We start from the raw sequence: 27,528 nt of genomic DNA on the forward strand, positions 1-27,528 counted from the left end.
TCCCCTTCAAAGAAGCATTGTGCCTGGACCCTTTAGCATCCCACTGCCACCGTGGGAAGGTGCCGGTTCTCTGCATCCTTACCAACACTTGGTCCAACTGCCTCAGTGAGTCTGAAGCGCCAGCTCCTTAGAGTTTCAATTGCATTTCACTGATAACTAATAATCTTCAGTTTATTTTCATCGACTTATTGGTCACATTAGGGTCATTTAGCAAAATGTCCATTCATATTCTTTGCCTATTTTTAAGTTTGGCCAGCTATCTTTTTATTACCTGGTTGTAGTAAGATTTTTACACAACATATTTTCTTAAATAATAGAATATCATAAATTGATATTCTTACCCCCTCCAAAAAATAACGTTATAAATCCAAAGCCAGAAATGACTGAGTAGCAGGAAGAGCTCTGGCCAGAGGGAGAAAGTGGAATGCAGAAAGTGAAGTGGAAAAATTCTTCCAAGGCCAAAGTCTTATAGGCAGGTTACTGAGGCCGGTGGTGAATCTCCCAATGAAACTCTGCTCTGGGTTAAGCGTAAAACAGCCCCCACAAACTCATCCGTTTGCACACATGGTCCCCAGCTGGTGGCGCTGTTTGGGGAGGTTGTAGAGCCTTTAAGAGGTGCGGCTTCTAGGACTGAGTGCCTGGGGTGGACCCAGCCCCACTCCCCAACCTATCTCTGCTTCCTGGTCTATCAGGATGCTATTCAAGCAGCTGTACGCTTCACTATGTCTTGTCCATCATGATGGACAGCATCCTCAAATCAGGACTCACAATAAATCCATCCTCTCTGTAACCAGGTACTAGCACATTAACAAGAAAACTGCGGACACCAGTGCCTCCTGCTGAGTGTTTGCAGGCGAACTATAAAGGAGTGCCCCAGAGTGTGTTCTCTGCCGGCCAGTACACTTCAGGGTCAGTATGCCTGCATTCACAAAATGCTTTCAATGAAATGAGAAAAGTCATGCCCACTAAAGCTACTGTCTGTTTTCAGAGTATTATTAATAAATTATAGGACAGAGACAGGTCCACAAAGTCATGTTTGGTGACTAAACGGACAAGCAAGCCGAAGCCGAGGTGCCAGGACTGGTTGCTGCTCAAGCCTCGGATCTCTGTCTATGAACCTGGTGAATGGAAGGGCATAGCTGCTGACCGATACCCATTCCCATGCATTCTTTTTGAAGTATGGGACTGACCACAGCTCCCTGTTGCAGGAGGGGCCTGAGCCACAGGTGGTTAGGCAGCCCTCCTTGCAGGATTTGCATAGCTGGTGTGCGCCAGGGGCTCAAATCTGCTTCTTTCCAGCACACAATCTCTCCGCAGGGCAGGTGGCAAGTGGGCCAAGGAGCCCTCCAAGTTCCTACCCAGGGCTTTGACCACGTCTAGGTGTGGGTCTCCTGTAGCAGCTGGATATGGCTGATTACCCTTTGGCCGTCCTTCTGGCTACATAATCTCTAGGGCATTTACAAATGTACCTTTGGAAATTACTTTCAAACTGTTCTGCTCAAGAAACGAAGCCTTCAGATTTCTCATCTCGCACCGTCTTTAGCTCCTGAGACCTACCACCTCATTTGCATCCTAGCTACATTTTCATAACAAAATATCCCCAAACTTCCCTAGCCCAACCCACTGTAGTCCGGCAAGTTTTATTTTTGTTGTACTGGGGCTTCTCATTGTCTGCCATTTATCCAGCAGGTTTCTAGTTACAACCAAATGATGCTTAGATTAGGTTTCGTTGCATGTATGTCCTTGGCCTTTGCTTCAGAGTCCTGCCCTCTGGGCCCAGAGCCTCCCCAAGATTGGCCCGCACTGACAGAGTGACGGACCTCGCCAGGGGTTTCCTCTACCTCCCTGAGGTCAGGCAGTGGTATGGCCTTCAGCTAGATGTTCATAGGCTCTTTTTCCATTTCCTTTTCCCTCAAACCTGAACTCGGTGTTTGGGAAGGATAGGGGCGGCTCAGGAGGCACAGGGAACAGGTGCCAGCGTGCCTCTGACAAAGCCGGCCTTTGCTGTGGAGGGGACCCTCAGGGCCCATTCAGCGCAAAGCGGCTACAGAGGAAATCCTGCCCAGCCAAACGATAAGGAGGAAATAGAGTCACTTCCTTACCAGCTGCTTCACTCAGGTAGAAACAGCCCTCGCTTCCTCATGAGTGCGTGCTTCTGCTTTTGCTCAGAGCCAAGTCTGGTGTCAAGACAATCACCGCTTCCTCATCTATGCAGAGAGCTTCCGGACTCTGCCGATGACTTGTGTTCTTGCCTCCGTTCGCCTTAACTGCCTTCTCTCACTGGCACCCTCTTAGGCCCAATGGTTTAATATCAGCAAATCGATGATGTTGGGAGTGGACCTCCTGTCCCCTTAGAAGCATCTACAGTTTATGACCACCCAGCATCGCTATGTCTTCTGAATGTCCAGAAGTAGTCCTTGGCCTTGTTCCTTTCCCTTGTTTTATGTAACAGACACGAATATAGCCAAATTCAATGCCCTGAATGGTTGTGCCCTTACCTCTAGAGAGCATTTTGTAAGTGTGTCTTCCCAGTGTGGGTACAACACTATAGGTGTCCCCCGCAGAGAGTAAGCGGTCAGAGGCTGCCCGGGGTACCCCCCTCATGGATGTTTACAGGGGGTGTAGGTGAGAGCAGCGTGGAAGTTGACCTGCAAGGCCCCGTGTAGGTGATGTGCTGCTTCCTTGGGTCTCTGCGTCAGGGTCTGTGGGAAGGAACTGCAGGCTGCTGCAAAGAACTGCAAGTTTTCTTTAGTCTTTTATTTGGTCTTCAAGCATCCCTTCTCTTAAAAATCTCCATTAGATTATGTTTGGAAATCGTGCTATATAATGAAAGAAATCAACTTCTCCCCTTCCATGTGTATTTGTCTAATGGCTAGTAGGTGACAGATACCTGCCCCAGTGATCCAGAGAGAAATAAAATATGGACCTGCAGCTCCAGGTGCTAAGGGTTGGAGGAGACAAACTCGGAAACAGGTGATATCCATGCGTAGGTGACAAGGGACTTATTTAACTTAGTGTTGAGGAAAGCTGACTGTAGAAGACAGCCTTTCAGGTCTGTGTATGAGCAACAGCTCCATGGAGAGCAGAAGAAATGGAGAAGAACCAGGCTGGGCTGGAGCCAGGAAGCCTTGGACTTGAAGAATCTGGTCTTAGAGACTAGGCATGGAGGTGACAGGTTCGTAACTAGATGGATCATTCTGTCTACAATAGGAAATATCTAATGTCAGGGCACAAGATAGAGGAAGAGAGCATGGATGGGAAAACATACAGGTATTGTGAGATGTTGCAATAGAGACAGACCTGCGTGGGTGGGCATCAGTGCTGTGGCTATCACCCTCCTGACCTTCCTACTTTCCCTCTGCAGAGTTAACTAGATTCACCTCCAGCTCCAGGTTACATGAAACCCGTGTTTCTGCTCCAAAGTCCCCTTCACCTGTGCACACAACCAAAGCACTACGGTACTGGTATCTGTGTAGGCACAACTTCAGGCTCTGTGTACCAGGAGCTTTTGTTGAAATTTCCCAGCTCACTGTTCCTCAATGGTTCATAGGATTCTCCATCAGGGTTAATCTCCAAAAGGATGGAGCCTTTCTTGCTGGACAAGGCAATTCTAGCTTGGCCATTCTTCTTTCTCCCACCTCCAGTCCTCAGCTACAGTGTCTTGGGATCAGTCTGTCTTTGGGTTTGTTTGTGAGGGGAACCAATCTAACAGTACAATTCTTTCAATTGTATTGCTAGTTTCACGTACACTGTGAGGAAGGGCTCGGTAGAGGTGCCTTCACACCGGGTGAGTTTTCTGTAATTCCCACAGGATACGTTAGAATGTGATTGGAGAGTTAGAAATGACTCAGTTTGCAAAGTGCCTGCTGCACAGCAGGAGGCTCTAAATTGAATCACTAGCACCCACATAAAACCTAGGATGACATCAGGTACTTGTAATCCCAGGACTAGGGAAACAGAGACTGAAGACTTCCTTGAGCTCACAGCCATCCAGCTCACCAAATTGTTGGGCTTTAGGTTCAGCATCTCAAAAAATAAGGCAGAAAGCAACTGAAGAAGATGCCCAGTGTTAACTTCTGTCTTTCACATGTGTGGGCACCTGAATGCATACATACACACCCCATGTGAACATATACACATAAAAAATAAGTGTGTGTGTGTGTGTGTATGCATTCACATGCGTACATGCACACCCTATATGAACATATACATACAACACACAGCTGGAATACGAATCTTACAGTTTGGATGAGAATAGGAATGAATATAATAACTTTAGAGACTTCATCACAAGCGTGGTATTTAAGATGGGGACAGGGAAGGAGATTGACGAAGAGAGAGACAGTGATCCACACACAAGTCAGATGCATCAAGCACATATCTGGACCATCAGAGGAGGAGGTACCCATGAAGGGTACAGCACAGAAATTCTCCAGGAAGCCAGAGGAGCTCAAAGAGTGCATGGATGACTTGCAATGACCAAAGGTCCTTATGCAATGCTGCCTGTCTGGCATACTGTAGTTACCACACAACAGGAGTGACTGCCGTGAGGTGGTCTCAGAAGCGGAAGAGACGAATAAGTAAGAAATAGGGAAATTAAGGTGAGAAGACAACCAGAGAAAGGGGTGGGCAGTTGGCTGTCATGTGGGCCATGCATCAGCACAGAAGTGTGAGAAGAACCGGCATGTTTACATGCTAAGGAAAAGAGGCGGAAGAGAGGGTCCAGAGTGGGAATAGTTGGTGAAGGAAAGTTCCAGAAGCCATAGAAGACAGTAGAATCAGGATCAAGGGTGGAGATTAGTGACCCCAAATAAGTTCTTGTACTTTGTGTTCTTTGGTCCCAGTTTACTCAGAAAGGGGTGTCATTCACTGCTGGAAGAGCAGCTGTGCACATAGGAAAAGTGGTGGCTGCTGGGGCAGTCATGGCAAAGACAGGTCTGACAACGGGTGGAGAATTCCCAAGTGACTTGGAAGCTGTGGACTCAGCAATACCTGGATGCTCAGCTGAGGCACAGTGTGGATGCTGTACAACCTCAGCGGGAAAAGCACAGGTGTGCATGAACAAATGTGTCTTCACGTGTATGCCCAGACATGTGTAGGTGACGGTTACGGTATCCTAGCATGGTCCAAAGTGTGTTTCCATTTTGTGGATCCATACATGGATGTGCTGATCTTATTTTCAGGCATTTAAATTATTTGGGGGTCATTCTGTTAAAACACAATTTGTGGGTTTTGTTTATTTCTCAAGCTAATAGATATAAATGTAAACATTAAGGAAAAGGCATCATTTTAAGTCCTTTGATTAGCATTCCCAGACTCCAGGGTCTCTTTACCCTTGCCTGGGGTCACAGCCAGCCCAGCCACTTTTGGCTCTTGATTTTATTTAAATAATGTACATTTTTGCCAACCAGCTCAGTTTGAGTTTTCCAAGCTTATTTTTTCTTAGCCTAAATGCTGTTTCTTAGAAGACTCAAGTGGAGGAGAGAGGCTTTGAAGGGTGAGTAGCCTCCAGAGGGGTGTTTGAGAGAGACTGAGAGTGGAGACCTAGAGAGGCTGAGATCCACCCATTATGCAGTGTAGAGCAATGCAGACACTCGTAGGCCTGGCTGTTCTGTGCACTCCTACCCTGAGTGTGACCCTCTGCCCTGTGGCTCACCCTGGGTGGATGCAGCCTAAGGCCTCTGAGTCTGAAATTTGCACAGAACCAGACTGGGCCTTTCCTCCCTTGGCGGAGATGGGGACCAGCAGAGGGCAAAGACCTTCCTGGGCCTGTGAGCATCCCTCATTTCTACAGATGTAGTGCAGGGAGCTTTGCCACCCTTGACACTGGATCTGTTGGCAGGGATGTAGCCAGAGTCACATTCAAAGACTGGGTTTTCTTTTCTACTTCTTTTTTTTTTTAAAAAAAAAACCATTTATTTTATTTTAAATTATGTGTATTTGGGGGTGGGGATGTGCACGTGAGTACAGGTCCCCACAGAGGTCAAAGGCATCGCTCTCCCGGAACTGGATTTGCAGTCAGTTGTGAGTTGCCCAATCTGAGTGTTAGGAATGGAGCTTGGGTCCTCTCCAAAAGCAACATAAGGTCAACCTCTGAGCCATCTGTCCAGCACCTTTGTTTTTTTATATAAAAAACATTTTACATAAAATGAAAAAATATGTAGCTTAAAAATGGTTTTCAGACTTAAACAAATAATGACAGGCTGTTTAAACAGACTTCAGAAATCTCCCCAATCGGGATGCTCGAGAAAGCAAGAGTCTCTCTAAAAATGCCTCTCCTAAAACTACAGGGTCGCCTTGCATGCTTGAACTACAGAGGGCGGGGATTAGGGGCCACATGCAAGCTGCAGGGATTAAATAATTCACCAGCCACCCTGTCCTGCAATCTGATGAACTAGTTAGTAATATATAGGGGACAAGGAGACATTGCTACTGTCACTTCCATCTTCAGAGCTGAGGATGGTTCCTTGGGGAGCAGTACAGCAGCTTTCATGCAAGAGCAAGTAGGCATAAGCACAGGAGAGCATGGGCAGGTGGAGCTGGCGCAGAGCCGTCAGTGCCCAGCATGGAGGGCAGACACCAGGACACACTGTTGTTACTGACAGGCAAACTGAAGTGACATGTCCCTCTTCACAGCCACCAATGATGTGGCTGTGGGTGAGGTAAATAAGGCCAGGAACTGACAGATTTTTCGGGGCTGGGGGAGTCGCCTAGATCTTCTGCACATTCAGAGGCCTTCCTAGACTTTAGCTCTTCAAAGCCTGCCCCCCACCCCCTTGGGCCAGGAGGGACTAATTTAGCTCACCTCACCCTCAGAAGGCTGTGGCCCTTGGGATGCTGCCTGTGGCTGTTGGCAAGAAGGGGTGGAGTCATGAAGAGCTTATCCAGATCCAGAAAGGGAGGAGTCCAGGGGTCCCAGGAAGGCTGTTTGTATGACCAGGAAGGTCACATAAACCAATAGTTTGATTTGTTTTAGATTTTTGGCACAGAAAACTGATGGAATTCAAGGAGCAGCCTGGCCCTCTCAGTAGAAAACTGAATTAACAAACAGCCCAGGAACGATGCCTTGAAGAACTAGGATGTCTCTGGTGAGGCGTTAGGGCTCACACACGTATGGCTAGAAAAGAGATGGAAGCGGACCACTGAGCGTGGCGGCTGTCTTTCATCTTCCTCCACCATCAGTGCTACCTCCTCATGCACAGGGAAGGCTGCTTCTCTGTGAGTCATCGGGTGGGAGCTGAGCTGTGACAGAGAGACCTGTGTACATACACTTCCTTTGTGCCCTTGCCCTTTTCTAAAACCCAACAGTGAATAACCAAAGGAAACCGTTTGCGCCCCCTCTTGGCAAAAATTAATCTCGCCACCCCAGAGATGCCCCGCGTTTGCTTGGGGCCCGCTAATGTGGCTGGCACCATTGATGTTCACCTGGGGCTGATTGTTCTGTAGTCCTTGGTCTGAGCATCCTGTAAACTAGAACCATTGGTATTTAGCTCTCAGTTGCTCTTCTGAGTGAGTTAAGGCTGTCCATGGGATGTTGACATCCTTGACACCCTCCAGGAGCTTCTTTGCCCTAAATAAAGAGGACCAAATAGACATCCCTAACTGTCCCCTGGAGGACAGTTCATATGTCCTTCGTATGAACCACTGTCCTAAACCACAGCCAGCTTTAACCGTGCCATTGGTCAAAAGGCCACTATGAGGTGGCAAGAACAGTTCAGCACAAATTCGTCATGATTCCTGGTGACAACTTTGATGTTGTCAATAGAGTTCTAGGAACTTATTATCTTTAAAGTGAATGGCTAAACACCTGTGTACGAAAGTATGCCATAGCATTGCTTATAATTCCTAAAGTTTGAAACACTAAAAATCTTTTTATAAAGTATGATACAGGATACCATGCACTCATGAGGAGCATTTATGTAAGTATGTATTTAGCAATGTAAGCAGTTCCCTAACCACGACCTTAGCTTGCCTTGAAGACTACTTCAGAATCCTCAGAGCTGGATGCATAGAGAAGGAGACTCATAGCGTATGGGTAAAGTAGGTCAGACTCAAAACAACGTGAGAACTGAGGAAGTGGCCCAGCTGGTAATGCACTTGCTGCCCCATCGTGAAGAACTGCTTTTCATCTCCGGCACTCTGTACAAAGCTAGGTGTGATGGCGCACGTCCAGAACCCATGCCAGGACGGGCATTGGCTTGGATCTGGGTTCCAGTCCTGGCTCTACCACTTACTGCACTCATTCTGTAACATCTACGAGTCCTGGGGCCTTATCCCGCCGCTCCCTCAGGAAGACTTTCCAAAGCAAATTCCTAGAAGTGAGCTAGGTTGACTATGTCGTTCTGGCTGCAGCCTGTAGTCTTGGCAGCTATGCCAAGCCCTTCTCATCCCTCACAGTTGCTGGTGGGAAGGCCTTCTAGCTCTCCTGGTGGCTAAAGCTCTTTCTTTGTTCTTTTTCTCTCCCCTGCTGCAGGATGCCTTTGTGGAACTGTACGGTCCCAGCGTGCGGCCCCTGTTTGATTTCTCCTGGCTGTCTCTGAAGACCCTGCTCAGCCTGGCCCTGGTGGGGGCCTGTATCACTCTGGGTGCCTACCTGGGCCATAAGTGAGGTCCACACACCTGCCCCAAACAAATATGCAAAAGGTTCACAAAAGCAGTAGAAACAATATGCATTATCAACGATGTACCATGAGTCAAAGTTGGGATCTTTTTTTTTTCTTAAACACACACACACACACACACACACACACACACACACACATTCAGGCAAATGGTCGAATCAGCTATTTACTGCCAAAGGGAAATATCATTTATTTTTTACATTATTTAGAAAAAAAGATTTATTTATTTAAGACAGTTTCATTGAAACTTCAAGCTTTGGAAACCCTGCCAGGAATTGCCAAGCACCACTTTGTGGCTCCACCTGCTGGCCTGTGCCTATGGACACCAATCTGTTTTCCATATTGGCCAGACTGGTCATCTAAAAAACAAATGTCCCAGGACCCTGACTGCTGGGGAAACCTGTAGTGTGACTGCTGGAAGCTGGAGATAAAGTCTCCATGTGATCTGTATAAACTGGCCCTGGGGGCTAGGATACCGTAGGGGTAGTTGCCTCCAAGGAAGTCTGATCTTCCTTGGACTGTGTATATGATTCACATGGTACATACCCAGTCAGAGGACAAAGACTGGAGACTTCAGATGGACTTGGTACCTACTGAGACGTCCCCACTGAAAGACAGAGATGGGAGAATTCCCTCAAACCATAGGAAATTATTTTTTTAGCTACCAATTGTGCCGAGAAGCATTTTAGCAGTTTATACAATATCATCCAGTACCTTAAGCCCTGATTGTAGATATTCATATATTTTGGATACACCCACCCATCCTCCTATACTCACTCTGAGTAGGAAACAGAAGCTTCTAGATTCGAGGAAGTGGACATGTGGTGACTTCTTCAGCATCAGGAAGAATGGGGTCACCCAGAACATCAGGCGGCCACAAGTGCCTGCTTTTAGGAGACCGGCACCTGCAGAACCTACTCTCTGGCCCAGTGAGGCCTTGACCTGACTGATCCTTGGCCCTCCTCAGCCTCCGCTTGGGTGCTGGAACAGAGCAGTTTGGCTGTGAATGTCTGGAAGCCGGAAGAGCTCAGAATTGCACAGTAAGAAAGAGCAATAGTGAGACTCACTGTGGGCCCTGCCTCATCTGGAGCGTGAGATCCACAACTCTTCCTAGGACATTTGCCAAGGTAGAGAGAGGGCAGGCTCCATGCCTCTCCTGCCAGAGGGTGTAGTGAGGCAGGGACACCACCACAGCAGAAAAAAAGCCTGTGGCCCTCCAGGCAGCTGCGGGTACCTGCTAGCCTGGTCTGTCCTGTCTAAGGAAAGGGTCTGAAATACTGTGGGGAGGCCATAGATCCTAAAGGAAGCCCTGCAGCAAGGCCTAAGGATTCAATGGCCTATGTCTATGTAGTTACATGTAAAACATTTATCTGTCTTTATAGTTTGGTTTTATTTGAAAACCTGACAGAGGGAGGGGGGGAAAAGGTTTCAGGTATGTATGGAATGTGAAGATTATCTGTACATCCTGGGGCAAAAAAAAAAAAAGTTGGGAAGTTATAGAGAAAGAAGAAGTAAAATCTCCAGCTAATGAAAGGGGAAACATCTTTTCTCCCGAGTTTAGGATTAGCGTGGAGACCTTTGTGGAGGGACTGTGTCACTCCCGCTCTCTGTATCATTCATCTGGATTAACTTTAGAATGTGTTCATACAGTGTTTATTGCTGTGGTTGATATTTCAGAAGCTGCTTTCAGAAGAATAGGTGCATCTCAGCATTGTTTAAATTGTGTTTAGTCGTGACCTCTAGAATTTTTGTTAGCAAGACAAACAAGAAAGATAATTTTTCCATTTGAGATATTTGTCTCTTGATTCTTCAAAAGCATTTCTGAGAATGTAGGCTAAGCCTGAGAGACCCGAGGGGCCTGAGAGAGCCTGGGTTTCACTGTCCCCTCAGCTGCTCCCCCCATACTTACTCTGATGGATACAACTCATTCATTTGACCTTGTTTCTTCAAGGTTTACTCACTCAAGTTACCTAGGATTACATGCGTGTTTGGTTAAACCCACGAGGTTCATTCAGTTGGAAAGCCAGGTGGGAAAGAGAGCAAAGAGCTAGAACCTGGCTATGGCAGTTGGCCCTTCAGAGAGGTGCTTTGTGTGGCCTGCTCCAACACAGATGCACCAGGAATCCTCCCACCCCTTGCCCTGGGCCTGTCTCCCTGAAATGCAGAGGCGGATAGCATCACTCTGAGGCAGGAAAGCAAAGCTCCCCAGGAGGTCTGGGAGAACAGGATGGTCAGAACTTTTCAAGTTATTTTCATTTTTAAGCAAAATCTTATCCTCTGAAAGGTTTACATTCTCCACGTGATGACTATGGAATGAGAAACCTGTGCTGCTATCCTGCCAAGAGCTTCGTCATGGAGTCAGCTTACAGTACACGCCAAGTGGCGGGCTCCTTCAAGCTGCTTTAGAAGTAGTGATGAAGAACACAGACATTTTAATATAAAACTGTTTCTCTTTTGGTTTTGTTGTTATTCTTCAGACTGAGATTTGCAGAGCATTTGGGAAAAATGTATATGTATATACACACACACACATATTGAAAGAAAGAAAAAGGTCATTGGATTCCTTCAGGTGTGGGATTTTGTTTTCTGATTTGAATGGCAAATTCACCCAGTCACTGGACCCTAGTGTTTTAACCCCAGCCACAGTATTGTGGTTGCTCTCGCTCTAAGAGTAGCTGATGGTGCATTTTTCTTGTTAAAAACGTGTTACTTAGAACATACAAGTGTACATAGAACCCTTGACTGGCCTTTTTCTCCCTCCTTTTAAAAAATAGTATCAATTATTTTGCAATAAGGCAACAGAGAGTCATCCCCATTCATTTCATATTAAGAAGGGTTTCACACCCCAATTTCAACTTCTCTGTAAGATTTGGAATCTCCTCTACATCAGAGCCAAGAAGACATAGAACATACACACTCCCCAACCTGGGCTGAGAGGTTCATAGAAGGCTCCTGGGAAGAGCATCCTGACACCTTCCACTGCTCCAGGAGCCTCACCCAGGCACTCTGAAAGAGAGATGGGAAATGCAGACACTCATCACCGAAGAATTTTCAGGGCCTGAGCATGTGTGCAGGCTTGAGATTTCCATGACAACCACAGTTGAGGAAGCATTTTCATGTAGTTCAACTAAAACCCTCCATCCTGCCCATCTTGCTTGTCTCTGCATGTTTGGGTGTGGCCTTCACTCATACATACTTTCTTCTCCTCTGGCGAATACTTATTTATTACATCTAAGAGCCTTGCTGTGTCTTTGGGAGGGGATATCTGGGTTTGGAAAATACTAATAAACCCAGAAGGATTAAAATAATCAGAAGTGAATGTAGATAATGGGGACAATGCCACACATGCAGCCTCCACACTGAATAGAATGGGTGGGATTGTGAGTAGACTAACACAACTCCTAAATGGGAGTTCCAGCTCTAGCTGTGCTCTGAAGGTAGTGGGTTCTTTAGACTTCTTGTCACTTATGCTCAGAAATGCATGCCTGCTCTATCAGGAGAAACAACAGGGAAGGCTGAAATAGAAGCCAGTCAAAGGAGATTAGGGAGCCGCTGAGGTGCTCGTCTGATCGTACTCTATGGTGTCTATTGCAGCCCAGACAAATATGGTTACACACTTCTTAAGAAATACAATTCTACATTGTCAGACTCATGACGGCTCTAATCAGATCTGTATTTTGCCCAATTTGAATCTTTCAGGGATTTTCCTATGTCATTATTATTAAAGGGACAAAGGACATTTGTTATGAGGTAGGAGGGAGGGAAAATTCTTATATGAGTAGAACATTTTCCTGCTTGGACCAGGGTGTGATCGTCTTCTGCGAAACCAGAACTATGGGGAATGAGGGACTTTTACAGGGGCCAATGTTATGTTCCTCTAAAGACCTTTTGCAAGAAGTGGGGATCATTTTAAAGCTGTGTGGTACATTTAGATTCCAGAGACACTGACATAGTTCAAAGTCTGACTTAATATGGCCATGCAATAACATGTGGTTCAAGTTGGATATGGCTAATGAATGTTTAAACAGTAAGTTTGATATTTTAACCAATGGGATATTTAAACAACAGCTTTCCAGTTGGTAGGGACATCTGTTTCTCAATGTTTATTATATACAATAAGGAAAAAATTAGGTAAGATTGAATCAAGTAAAATATTATGAGACTGAACTAGGTAAATGATTGTACCTGTCTGTCCCTTAGCCTCACCAGGGACTCACTCAATCCTCCATCTATAGACACTTGTGCAGTGCGCATCTCACCAGGCACAAAAAAAGAACACCAAAAAACCAAAACAGTTGGAGGGTGAATGGTATGTTAGCACTTCATCATGGATAGCCAAGAAAAATAACCTGAAAGCAGTGTTTCATCCTCCGAGTTCAGTACAAGAGACAAAAAAAAATCAGTCATGGAAGATGGAAAAGCCAGCTTACCAGAAATCCTGGGTATGTTAATGTGTGGTCCATGTGGCTATGCAGCAATGCCTGCACCTACCCACTTGGGAAGCCTGCAGTGGGCCCTCCAGCTGGCTCAGTTCATTAAATTCTTCCCTCCAAGATAACATCTGAAGGATTGATGGGAGATTCGGTTTCTTTTAGGAGACACTTTCCTTTGGAGAGAGAGGTTGTTTATTATAATATCTTCTTAAGTTTTCAACCAAGCTTTGCTTTAGCTTCAGTTATATTGGGGTTATTTTAAGTAAAGTAAATGTACAAATAAGTGTTTTTGTATTGAAAGCTTTGTTACCAAGATTTTCTTACTTTTATCCACGGGCTGCTTTTAAGGTTGATACTTTTAACCTGTACTGTACATACAAGAAATTATAAAAGTGTACTTTGCATAGTTAAGGTAAAGTAAGTCTCCAGTTGGCTCCCATTAAATATAATGGCACTTTGTGTTATTGGAAAATGTTACATTGCCATTAACTCCCCTTATCTGTCTGAAGAAAAATAAAGAACAGCGTGCAGCATCAGTTGTCTCTTGAACTATTTATAACATGCTAACATGGCCGTGCCTATCATTCATCATTATTGAAGAAGACTTTGGAAATCCTTCTTAACAAGCCACTAGGACCATCATGAACACATTCTAATGAAGTCTTTGGAGACAAGGCTGTGGGATTGCCTTACCAGCAAAATTACCTTAGAAAGAATGCTCTTTCTTTTTTGGTTGCTAGTCACCTGGGCTAGCTCAGGATAGAACAACTGTGAATTCTATTGCCCGAGAGAATTCATATTTCTGTTTGATGAGTTCTTTCACATGGGTGAGGATTCCAGCCTCTATACCTACCTATTTTCATAACTATTGGTGTGGTAAAATATTCTGACAAAAAGCAATTTAGGAGAGAAAGGATTTATTTGAGATCACAATTCCAAGTTATAGTTGATAATAGCAGAAAAGTCAAGGCCATAGGAACTTTAAACAGCTAGTCCCTTCATACTGACGGTCAAGAGCAGAAGACTACATATGTGCATACTTGTGCTCAACTCAATTTCTTTACTCAGACAGATCAAGACCTTCTGCCTAGGGAATGGTGCTGCCCACAGTGGGCTGGAGCTTCCAACATCAAATAACTTAAGAGAATCCCCCATAGACCAACCCAATGTAGACAATCCCTCCTAGAGACTCTTTCAAGTTAATTCTGGATAGTGTCTACAAGTTGGCAATTAAAGCTAACCATCATCATTCCACAATATGAAATGCTATATGAAAAGGTGAGAAACTGAAAGCTACATTCTGATGTTAATATTATAAGACAACCAACGCCAACACTTGCTTGAGAGTGTATAAACTCTGAAGTTACAAGAGATTCAGTGTTTCTTACTTATGCTTCGGTCCTAATAGCCTAAGATTCAACCCCACAAAGTCTCTGCCTTTTGACAAATTTTCTATAGGTTGATAACTCCATCCTGCATCTTCCTCTTGAACTTCAAACTTAGGTATCCAACTAAATATTCAGCATTTCCTCTTTGTTAATCTGTAAATGTATCAGTTTTAATATGGCCCAAGAAGAATTCTGATCTAAGCCAGCAGGATAGAGGACCAGCAATGAAGGTAGTTTTGTGATAAATGGAAATTTTAAAAAAGAGACAGAGAAAAAGGAAAAAGTATGCTTAGAGGCTTGTTGTGGTGTTTTATTATGATGATTATAATGTCATCCTCTTTAAACCCCATAATAATCCATAAAGTAGATGTTATTATCACCCACTTTTATTGGTATAAATCAATATTTACAATATTGAAGCTAAGGTAGATGAAGACAAGATACAACAACAAGAAACTTTGAAAATAATAAGATGTATGCACAACCAAATGCAATTGGTTCTCATTATGGTGAGTAAAACACACAGTACAGCCAAAAACTAAGATTAGAGGAAACAGATTACCTGCAGCAGGTAAGAGGAGCTCAGAAGTTACCATGAAAGCAATGCCATCTTAGACCTCATCTCAATTAGAGTTTCTATTGCTATGAAGAGATACCATGACCATGGCAACTTTTCTTTGTTGCTATTTGTTTTTGAGGTTGGATATTTATTTAGTGGGATATGGAAGGGAGGGGGAGAAGGGAAGAAGAGCACAGAGAGATAGAGAGAGAGGGGGGTGGAGGGAGAGAGAGAGAGAGAGAGAGAGAGAGAGAGAGAGAGAGAGAAACAGGGGGGAAAGGGAAGAAGTGGGGAGAGACAGAAGCTGCCTCTTCAAGAGGGAGATGGAAAAGGAAGCCATGACAACTCTTAATAAAGGAAAATATATAATGGTCTGGTTTACAGTTTCAGAGGTTTAGTCCATTATCATCATGGCAGATGATATCATGCCATGGCAGCATACAGGCAGATATGGTACTGGAGGAGGGACTGAGAGTTCTAGAACTTGATCCATAGTCAACAGGAAATGAACTGTGTCACTTGGTGTAACCTGTACATAGGAGACCTCAAACCCCACACCCACAGTGACACACTTCCTAATAGTCTCTTTCCCTATGTGGGGCCATTTTCTTTCAAACCACTATGGACCTTAATAAAGAAATCAAATCAAGGAGACTCCACATGCTTATATAGAAAGTCCTTTAGGGATGATGTGTTCCTGAGCATGCTCAACTGAAGGTCACAGTTCGAGAAGGGAAGATGGCCAAAATATGCCGAGGCATAACCAAATAGAGACCACTGAGCATAGATTCAAAAGACTAAAATGACAGATAGGAATATTCGAGTGCATAAACTGAGTCATCAAGATGGCAGAGAGGAGCACCTTTGGGTCTTTTTAGCTTTCTCCTTACCTAAAAAATGAAAAGATATTTCAAAGATACATGTGTTTGTTTCCAAAGCTGCCTGCCTCCTTAGTGACCAATGTGCAGTGTGGATGCAAGTGGACCTTATGAACCTCTATTTGCTATCAGTGATCAAATCTAGCCCCTTTCTATCATGAGGTTCATCATTTTCAACAGAGACTCACACACAAGCTTGTAGCCATTCAAGGCTTCTAAACATCATAGAGAAAAGTCTTCTTCCCTTCCCAGTGTCTGATCCCAAATATGAAGATAGTAGAATATCTTCTACTGGGTTTTGTTCCTTCACATTAAAAAGATAAAGCTTCATTAGGATGCACTTTATTAAAAAAGAAAAAACAAAAACAACAAAATACCTTAGCTTGTGAGGTCTTCTTGTTTCTATCTCTTTGGCCACGTGGGTGCCATCTGAAGAACTGGCCAGACTTTTGTGTGTGTCTTCGGTAAAGTTACAGACTAGGCCAGACAACACTTGCTACTCTCTGATTCTCTTTCCTATGGAAGTGGGCCCTGATTCCTTCTTTTTATGTTTCTTGCTTTATAATCTGCAGTATAAAGGCAAAAGAGTTGAGGTTTTGTTAATCCCACCTGTTGAGAATAAGATCACTACCACAATTTAAAGCCAGCTTTAATTAAATGCTTTGAATTTGAAGCAAGCTTTAATTAAATCCTGACCAAGTTAGTCAACTTTGACCATGCTCATCCCAGGGCTCCCAGGAAATGGCAATGAGCCACATTTTGTGAAGGCTTCTAAAGGCGCACCCATAAGACCACTGTGTCTTCTGTCAGGTCCAATCAAGGGCAAGCATATATCCTGATGTACTTCCTGTCATATAAGCAATGAAGGGACAAACATCCATCCTGACGTATTTCCTACCCACATACCTTCTGCACACATCCATAGGACAAACAGGAACTTATTCTTAACTGTTTAACTGCAAATAGAATCTCAACCTGCAAAGTGTATTTTTTCTGTTTTGGTCTCCCATTAACCTGCAAGGTGTATTGTTTTTGTTCCTGTTTCGGTCTCACAGTTTCTCCCTTCCTATGTTTTCTGTAAATTCCCATCTCCCATGTTGGTGTGTGTGATAGTGTATGTTTATTACTGTGTCTCTCTGTATTAGTATGTGTTTATGTATATGTGCTTGTGTGTGTACTCTTGCAAATATGTTTCAGAACACCATTTTGTTGTTTGTTATCTTTTAATGTGCAGCCGATTCCCTTTCTTACCTTATTTATCAATAATATGAATCCATGAAAATATCATCCTTAAGCTATACTTTACCATCTCAGCCTTCACCGTCCCGGGAAGACCCGACTTAATGTAGTGTTTTGCTTGTTTGCGTGTTTTGTCTTTTCTTACCCACGGGGCAATGGCTCTCTGACATGATTTTAATGACAGAATCCTTTCAGATTCTGCTACAGCTCCTCCATAAATCCCGAGAATGAATCTGAAGGGGGCCCAGGAGGACCTCTGAAAGCCTAGCCAGGTGTTGAGGCGCACACCTTTAACCGAGGCGAGGAGAGCTGTGTGAGTTCGAGGCCTGTTTGATCTACATAAGGACTTCCAGAGCACCAAGGGCTGCACACACAGCGAGACCCTGTCTCAAAAGCAGACAGACAAACATTGCTAGACCCAGGATGTCTTGCTTTTCCTTCCTTGCACACTGGCAAGTCCCTCTGCAAAGTTTTACAGATGCTGTGTAAGAACACGGAACCTGAGAGATGAAAGAGAGCTTGCTATCCTCAGTGCTCGCAGCTGCCAGAGGGATTTGCCTTGTTAAGCAGAATCCATACATCCCCATTTTTACAGGTCAATGTCAAGGCAGGTATGTGGCACCCAAGGACACAATTGTTCCACAGGACAGGAACTGTGATCCTCCCTTGGACGACAAGCTTGACTGGCCTGTCTGAAGGAGAAGTGTCCCCGTCTTCTGAGGCTATTCCCTGGGCACACATTCTTGAAACCACAGTGTGAGGCCAAAGGCAGTCAGTGCTTTGCTTGCAGCACGAACAGGAACAGAGGGATGCACAGAGAATTTGTGACACAGAATAAGAACGTCGGGTCACCAAATGCTTCAGACAGAAAAATACACCCCCATGGACTTTTCCCTCAAAATTAAATATCCCAGCTACAGTCTCAAACGTGTCATCCAGTGACTCTGTCTGTAATTGACAAGTCCCAATCCCTGATACATGGACACTAATATGAGTCCATTACTCCAATGTCTGTATGTACGTACACATACACACACGTGCACACACACACACACACACACACACACACATGCACACACACACTTTTTAATGTCAAGGCACTAAACTGAGGGTTCCAAGGCTAAGTGTGTTTACTTCAGGGTTTTCCAGAAACTGGGTATGTAACTCAGGTGGTAGAGTTCTTGGCTGCTATGCATAAGACCCTTGGTTCAATCCCCAGCATCATGCAAACAAGGAATCATGGTACATGTCTGTAATCCCAGCACTAAAGATGTATAGGCAAGAGTGTCAGAAGTTCAAGGTCACCATCAGCTACACAACAAGTTCAAAGCCATCATGAGCTATCTAAAAAAAAAAAATCCTAATGTCTAGGACTCAACCTATTTTTGTAAGTATAGTAAACAATCTCTTGGGTCAATATCTCTTTAAAAGGATCATACCAGCTATGATCCTAATCCCCAGGTAAAGAGCAGCCTGGGGGCAGCTGATCACCACAGATAACCTTGACTCTTACTCTGTTCATCCACCAATCCAAGCACCTGAATGTTTGCTAACAACTTGGCTATGGCCAATCAGGGGTCAGTGTCAACATATAACCGACATCCACGACCAGGGCCTGCCTCAGCTCCTCCTTTCCATCACTTCCCCGGTTTTCCGTATTAAATACTGGGGTCAAACCATGTCCCCGCTGCTCATTTGTGGATTGATAAATGAAGTCTGCATTCAAAACACATTTGTCAGTGTTGTTCTACTGATGGTCTGCAGGCACCAGGATCTGTGAAGAGCATTCCTTCCACTCAGGAGCACCCACGCTAGTCCCTGGCACCTTCAGAGAATATTTCTCAAACCATTTAATGGATTCCTGGTGCTGAGGAAGGAGTCCCCACATAGATTTCTGTTATAGTTTTAAAAATACAGGAAAGAGTCACACCATACAACAGGGCTCACATAGGAGGTTTGCTGGAAGAGGAGAGAGAAGGGGCAGAAAAGGGGCCAGAGAAGGAGGCAGAGACCAGTCTCTGGGGACAAGAATGGAGGGCAAGAAAGAGAGAGAGAGAGAGAGAGAGAGAGAGAGAGACAGACAGACAGACAGAGATGGGAGGTGGGCGAAGGCCCACCTTTTAAAAGGGAAAGTAGCGAGTGTGCACGGGAGGCACAAAGTCACGAAGGATGTCAGCACCCCAAGGGCAGGCCAGTGCAGATGCCTAAATACTAAAATCCCTCCCTTTTCTTATTGTAAAAAAACAGGGAGTTAGATATATACATATTAGAGTACTACTCAGCAGTAAAAAACAAGGACTTCTTGAATTTTGCATGCAAATGGATGGAAATAGAAAACACTATCCTGAGTGAGGTAAGCCAGACCCAAAAAGAAGAACATGGGATGTACTCACTCATATTTGGTTTCTAGCCATAAATAAAGGACATTGAGCCTATAATTGGTGATCCTAGAGAAGCTAAATAAGGAGAACCCAACGAAAAACATATAGGCATCCTCCTGAATATTAACCTTCATCAGGCGATGAAAGGAGACAGAGACAGAGACCCACATTGGAGCACCGGACAGAAATCTCAAGGTCCAAATCGGGAGCAGAAGGAGAGAGAGCACGAGCAAGGAACTTAGGACCGCGGAGGGTGCACCCACACACTGAGACAATGGGGATGTTCTATTGGGAACTCACCAAGGCCAGCTGGCCTGGGTCTGAAAAAGCCTGGGATAAAACCAGACTCGCTGAACATAGCAGACAATGAGGACTACTGAGAACTCAAGAACAATGGCAATGGGTTTTTGATCCTACTGCACGTACTGGCTTTGTGGGAGCCTAGGCAGTTTGGATGCTCACCTTACTAGAACTGGATGGAGGTGGGTGGTCCTTGGACTTCCCACAGGTCAGGGAACCCTGATTGCTCTTTGGGCTGACGAGGGAGGGGGACTTGATTGGGGGAGGGGGAGGGAAATGGGAGGCGGTGGCAGGGAAGAGACAGAAATCTGAAAGAAAGAAAGAAAGAAAGAAAGAAAGAAAGAAAGAAAGAAAGAAAGGGGTAGCAGGTGAGGCAGGGATGAGGATGCCATATTCTTAAGACTACTTCCTGCTGACCTGAATAGCATGAGCCATCTTTGGGGGACCCGAGAAAGCTGAGGTGCTGGCCACATCCTGGGGTATCTGGCTGTTTCACTTCCCTGTCCAGGCTCTGTGGAAACATCAGGCTCCTCTTGGACATGGAAAAATGCTGTTCAAGGTGGATCCAAGTCAACTCCTTGGAGCTCACAAGAAATGAAGAATTAAACAGGAGTTGAATAAATAAAAAGAAAAGGAAAGCTGGTGTGTGCTGAGCAAGAGGAAGTGGACTTCTCCATCTGACCTGCATGATGCAGCAAACAGACAGCACATTTAGAGAAGGGAGAAGGACAGCAGACAGATAAAAAGAAAGTGGAGAATTCCTTCTTGGTTTTCCAACTGCCTCATCCAAGCAAATCCAAATCAAAACAGGCCAGATTTGATTTGAAAGGAATGGTCAGTGGATCCCCAAAAGACATCCCCATGGGAGTGAGGAGGTACAGAAATGACACAGTTCCCATGAGTGAGGCAGAGAAGACCCAAGACTCTGCAATGCCTAGCATCCTAGGAATTCAGAGGTCAGGTTAAGTAGGCAAGGGCTGTCCCGTGCATCGTCACACTAAAACAGGGGCTTTGAGTCCGACAGAGACATGGTTGCCTGGTACCAGGACTTTGAGAAAAGCCAGAAGGTGAGGAGAGGACTGTGGTCGAGAAAGAAGCCTCACATCTAGGGGAATGGTCAGAGGCAGGTAGCCCCGCCAGAGACCCAATTGCCAGTGTTGAATGGAAGGAAAAGCCGCGGAGAACGAGAAAACAGATATGTTGCAGGTGGAAGAGAGCGGACCTGCAGAGGGTGGAGCAGGTGGGTAGGGTCCCCGCGTAAAGTGGTTACTTTTCAGTGGGCCGTGCTACTAAGCATACACGCTGTATGCCACAGAGTTGGTGTAAGAAAAGAGGTTTATTGGGGGAGGGGGAGAGCGAAAGAGTGAAAGGGCGATATCTCCTTCCATCTAGCTGGCAAAATGTTACAAAGGTACCGTAAAATATCAAGATATAGAGTGCTGGAAAGTAGCCATTTGGATTGATATCTAATGGGTATTGAGACCAGGTCTGACTGCAAAGGTAGACACAGTTCCCATGAGTGAGGCAGAAAAACAAGAGCCAAGAGTCTGCAATTCCTAGCATCCCAGGGATACAAAGAGGATTGGATTAGTAGGCACAGGCTGTCCCATGCATCATCATGCAAAGAACGGACAACGGGTTCCAAGCCCAAGAGAGCCGTGGTTGCCCGGTACCAGGACTTGAAGAGGCCAAAAGGCGAGAAACCACACTCGAGAGACAAGTCCTCACTCGTGGGAATTGGCCAGAGGTGGAGAAGAGAGGCCTCATCAATCATGCCGGTGATGGATGGAGGGGCCCAGTGATCTGATAGTTGGAGAAGTAAGGCTGTCGTATGTGGACTGCATTCCAGGGTCTCAGGTGGGCATGAGGAAGCACCAGGAGGGTCTTCAAAGTCTCGTAGCACCAATACTGTAATTTATTTAAAAATTGACAAGAAATGCTGCAAAGAGAAGTCATGCTATACAATAGGGCTCACATAGGATGTTTATTGGAAGAGGAGAGAGAAGAGACAGAGAAGTGGGCAGAGAATGATGGTGAGGGTAGGGTGGAAGGGGAAGGGGTGAGGCGAGGGGAGGGGAAGGGAGGGAAGGAGGGAGGGAGGGAGGGAAGGAGGGAGGGAGGGAGGGAGGGAGGGGGAGTATTTTAAAAGGGAACGTAACGAATGTGTGTAGGAGGTGCTCTTAGTGGCTGCAGCTGAGGACATATCCTGTCAGGACCCTAAGGGCAGGCCAGGACAGAAGGTTGAATACTAAAACTTTCAACTGTCTACAGGTAAACCATACTCACACTCATGTATCTCTCTAGCTGAGCCTTGAACAATGGTCTCAGCACCATGTGCTTGTAGCTTTCCCAGCAGACTTTGTCTGTTGTCCAGAGAATCAGCCCTCTCCATCTCAGAGCCACAAGCAGAGCTGTGGAAGTAGAAAAACATGGGAGTGAAACAGTGTGGGTTTTGATCCTCTCCCCCAGGAGAATTATCATTGCTCAAACCATGTGGAACCTCTTAGCTGAAGAACAAGAAAAAAATAAAGGACGGATAAAATATTTATAGAAAAATTATTTCTCACAAGCAGACATTTGTTCTAAAAAGCTTTTAGAAATATAATTATTGTCTTCTTCTTGGGTCTTTCTGCTTTTAATATGAAACACTTTTTAAAAAAGAGGCCCTGGTCTGATTTCCAGGAAGCAATAATCCATTGTTGCCTTGGGTGGTGTTTAGGAAAGAAATTTGGTCTCAGAAGTGAAAATGCTTCCATTGAAATTGCTCCTGGGGCTTCTTCAGTGTTCTTGCAGAACACGGTTCCTAACCCGGGGCAGAGTAAGCCAAACATCTCCCCTTTGGCACCTCCCAAAGAGTCCCCATTTTATGGGGACACAGCTGGGTGCTTGGTGTCACTTAGCCTCATCTACCGAGTGATTGTGTCATCCCAACTCAAAGAGACAGCTCTGGGTCAGCACTGCCCAACAAAAATAACATGTGAACCTCATGTGTGAGTTTTAACTTTGTAGCAGTCACATTAAATTTTTAAACATAATCCCACAAAACTAAGCATAATGATGTATCTTATTTAATCCACTGTATCACATCCACCTGTAGAAACTCTAAACACTACTGTGATGACTTATAGTCTTCCCTCATAATGTCTTTGTAATTGCTGTGGACCCAAGAGTGTGGGCCCTTCAAGAGCCCACTGACCTCATGCAGTTGGTGGCCGCCATCTTGGAAAGCAGAGTGCTGGATCTCACTATGGATAGTTTCCAGTTCACAGTGAGCAACACGGCCATGCTACTTAGGTAAATCCTGGCTAGTTAGAATGCTAAGGCAGGAACACAACATCTTACCTCTCTCCACTCTGTGTTGCCAAACTTACTATAGGAATTTGCTGTTAGTTCTAAATGGAAACTAAGTCTGATTCTACCCAATGGCTGGATTATTTGTCTAAACTGCATCCAGTAAACACCTAATATCAGGTCAGGGTTTGGTGGGAACCTGCTAAGTGTGTAACTTAAGTCAAAGCATGTACTTCCTTAATTCCTCCTCTCTCACTAGTTCAATGGTGTGTGTTGGCTGTCATACTGTGCCTAACCAGCCTCATGGGATAATAATGTAAAGGAGATAAAAGTCATGACTGTTAAGGGTATTAGGGTAACACCTAAAATGCAAACCAACATTATTTACTATTCCAAACCATTAGAAGCTGTGCAACCCCAGAAAGCAATCAACACACAACAGCTACACAGATAGAGCAAGGATTCAAATAGAAAAGAACAGATTTCTGTGACGTTCCAGTGTCAACATTTTCTTAACCAAACCTTGACTTGTCATTTTTATTTACAAGGAAGAGAGGAGAGGAGGTGAGAATGACGAGCAAGCCCCCAGGCTAATAAACAACTGCGCTCCTTGGAGCCAGGTACACATCACAGGAATGTGGCTTGATATTACCCAGCAATAAACTTACTGCAATCTTGACAATGGCTCTGCAGAGAGCTTTCCATGTGGACCTTATTTTCCAAGTCCAACAGTGTGAGGCATCCACAGAGAGCTCCTGCAATATCACCGCCTGGTAACCACTGGGCTATTCCCTTGCACTAATAGCTTTTAGATTAGTGACATTAGCTCCTAGCATTCCCTAGGACACCACTTAAAGCTTACCTTTTTTAAAATGAGGTTTGAGGGCATGGGAATTGAGAGGTGTGTTATCTTTATCCTTAAATCATTTTCTCCCAAGTGTTCCCTGAAAACAGAATCCCATCTGCCTCCACTAATTGCTTCCTTTATGTTCCACCAGGTACGCCATACCAACTTCAAGTTCAGTTAGAACACAGGCAACCTTCCTCTCATCACACTCGGCCCTACTCCACAAGAAGCCATATACTCCATCGAGACAGAGTCAAGGAGAGGGCCCTAGGTTTTGACAGGGTACAAATGTTACTCTGACTTTGTCACACAAGACAAATACTGCCTGGATCAAATAGCGTGAAAACTATTCTTGTCTCCGAATCTACTCTTGCTAGCTGCATATATAGAAATAAAGGCAAGCCACCCGTTGAGAGAGGATGCTGGTTCAGGACTTACCGTACACAGTGAGGAAATTCACTGCCTGCTTTCACTGAGGAAGAGAGGCAGAAGAAGGTGGAAGAATGAGTGGACCTTGTAATGGGACAAAGGTAGCCTGGGGAAGCAGGGCTTCCGTCCCATGTGATTAGTTAGAGATGACAATGTGTTTGTCAAGGTGAACTAGTCCAACCAAGCCCTTTCCGAAAGAGATGGGAAGAAAGACAGAGATGTGTGCACTCATAGGCACTTCAGCTGAGAAGACAAGGAACTTCTGGGGCTGGGGAAGGCACACTTGCTTTATGAATATTGGGGTTGTGCATGCATGCGTGTGTGTTTCTGTATTATCAGGTGTATGTGGATGCAGGTGGGTATACACATGTATACATGAGCAAATGGAGGACATTCCTCAGCTATGGATTATCTTCTTCTTCTTCTTCTTCTTCTTTTTTTTTTTTTTTTTTTGAGACAGCGTCTCTCGATGCCTTAGAACTCACGGAGTGGGCTAGGCTGGCTAGCTAGTGAACCTTGGCAACCTGTCTAGCCCTTCTTCCCAGCTCTGGGATACAAACTTATGCTGCCATGCCCAGCTTTTTTTTTTCTAAGTAGAGCTCAGGTCCTAGCAAGCACTTTGCCACCTCTGCAGTATCCGCATCCCTAGCAGGAAGGATTGCTTATAATCCAAAAGAAACGGGAGTAGACAAGACCTCTCAGGTCTAGTGAACACATCCAGAGCTCAGCTGAGGAGAAAACAGAGCGGCCCCTTCCATGCAGCCTTGGCTCTCCTGGATATTTTTGGTCCCACTCCAGACAGCTGCAGACACCAACGACTCAGCAGCTGTGGAAAGCAGGAACTCAGTCCAGTCAGATAAGAGTGCTGGCCGCCTGCCGCCAATCAATCAGGAAGCTTTTAAGATGGAAGTGTATGAAATATGTATTAAATACAAAAAAAAGAAAAGAAAAAAAAAGAATGCAATGAAGTATTCAACTTAGAAGCACTCCAGGGAAGAAAGTCCAGCCTCTCTCATAAGGGCTGCTTTAAAGCCTCACCCCAGGGAGACAAACACACATCTACCTAAGGGACCAATGAGACCCTTTGAGTGAGGGCCCTGTTGTGGGAGAGTGATGGGAAAGGCCTAAAATTTGGTACTCATTTCAACGCCCCCCTGAACAAATTTCCTCTCTGTAAAAAGCAAGAACAACACTCATTTGTGCCATTGTGTTTTGTACAATCACATGCCTTCAGACTGCCATAGTCAAACACTTCCCTGAGGCCCTGTGGAGCAAGGTGAGCATGCTTCATATAACCTTGTAGGTTTTGGTTTCATACAGGCCAAGAAAGAGTATGGAGCTGTGCAATTCTATACTGCTCCAATACTTGTGTAGATCGAGTCTCAATTAAAATGTTTGTTTACTTATCTGCTAATCTCATTATTTTCCTTAAATTCACTTCTCAGTGAGAGTTCAGAATCCAGCATTCAGCTATTTCTGAAATATGACCAAAATGGAAATCCAGAGAAAGAGAACGCCATTCAGCTGGGGGAGTGGAATACACAGAGGCCCAGATGAATGTCTCAAAGTACCTCTTCCCTAATAGAAAACCATTTTCTACAGAGAAGGCAAATGCACAAAGGGGTAACTTTTTAGAATTTTACTAGTGATTTTATCATGGTAAAGTAAGCCACAATCCCGAAGAGAATTCTCACTGTTATTGCTAGAAATGCATAGAGCCTGTATTGATTTTCAGCAGAGTTTGGTATCATTTTTATTATTGCTTTTCACAAAAAGCAAAACAGAAACCACCTGAGTCTCTAAGAGGTAGATCAGATTTTATCTCCCTCCTCCCCCTTTCCAAAGGCAGAAACCACACAAAGTGATTTGCTCTGGGGTCAGCCAGCCTGTTAGTGCTGGGCTGGGGCTAGAGGTTCTGGTCTCTAGCTGTCCACTCTACTGAACTGTCCCTGGAGCTGGGTCCTCGAGCCCTCCCTGGAGACACCGGAGAGGCACTGTGTACCTGGTAACTATGCCGACAGACAGCCTTTCTCCCTAATACTCCCTGTTGCCCTAGGCAGAGTCCCTGTGGCACCAGCTGCCTCACCGCCACTGGGACTTTGAAAGGAGGTCCTTTCGGTCCCATTGTAACTAATACCCCCCTTGGATGGAGTCCAAGATCCTTCGTGCTCCGAGGTGTCTTTGGTGACAAATGAGTCACAGCATTATTTTTGCTGTGATCTAGCCGTGCTCCGTGGGCTCTGACACAGGCCCCGTTGGTGTCTTCCCAGGGCAGCATGTTCTCCACACAGAGAGCAGCTCTCTTGTATCCGTGGGACTGTGTACGTAGTAGAGAGTTGCAAGGAGCACTCCTTAGCCCCAGGGTCAGTTCCACACTGTGCTCACGGTGGTCAGAGCAGGGCTATTGCTGAGGCCAGTCCTTCTTGCCTGAAGGCCCTGCCGATAAGTAGAGATGCGTCTTCCGGAAGGTCCCGCAGTGTCAGGTACTGGAGAGAGAACGCAGCTGCCTGGGAGTGGGGGTATGCCAAGCAAGAACAGAAAAACAAAGAAAACTCACCATGCCAGTAAAATAAGAGATGAGTTGCACCTCACATTTCTGAGCTAGTCTGTTACACCCGTACACAGAACAGGTCATAGCGATGTTGCACCAAGAGCCCTGTGGGGTACCAGCAGCCCTGTGAGCGCCCAGCAGAGAATAGTCTGTCAAGTAGATGCGAGAACTCCATAGATTACATTTCTTTTTTCACAATTACATGGACAGAGCTCAGGTCATAGAAGGTTCACAGTAAAGAACCCCTAGTCTCAATCGAGAGCATCCCCTGGGCACAGGAAGAAGAGGGGCTATGGAGACAGCAGGACAATATCGTAGGTGCCTGGTCTCTTTGGATGTATGTTTTCCCTTTGATTCATGTCTCATTTGATAATAATAACATCGCCTCAGTAAAATGTTTAAATCATTTCAGGAGTCCCCAGAGACTCCCAGCCTCCTTCCCCACATGAGCTCCTTCTTTGGCCAGAGTTCTCCCAAACCTGATACAATGTTTCTGGGGGCCTGGGGTCACTACCACGGGAAGAAGTCTCCGACCTTCTGACTCTTTCTATTTAATAGAATTCCTATGGTCTGAATGTTTGCCAATGTCTGAATGAGAATTCAGGTTTCTA

General features: G+C 45.2%; 1 protein-coding gene across 1 annotated transcript in view; it reads left to right on the top strand.

The window, feature by feature from the left end:
* The window catches only part of Bcl2 (BCL2 apoptosis regulator), a 173,070-nt gene extending 159,486 nt beyond the window's left edge, over nt 1-13,584 (top strand). Inside the window, exon 2 of the mRNA XM_041648173.1 lies at nt 8,474-13,584. Within this exon, the coding sequence (XP_041504107.1) occupies nt 8,474-8,608 (135 nt within the window). The 3' untranslated portion in view covers nt 8,609-13,584. The remainder of the gene's footprint in view (nt 1-8,473) is intronic.
* Nucleotides 13,585-27,528: the final 13,944 nt, after the last annotated feature.

The sequence above is a fragment of the Microtus oregoni genome, unplaced genomic scaffold (genome assembly GCF_018167655.1).
Source record: "Microtus oregoni isolate MIOR12 unplaced genomic scaffold, Mior012 000003F_ref0000135, whole genome shotgun sequence".
In the NCBI taxonomy this organism is placed as follows: domain Eukaryota; kingdom Metazoa; phylum Chordata; class Mammalia; order Rodentia; family Cricetidae; genus Microtus; species Microtus oregoni.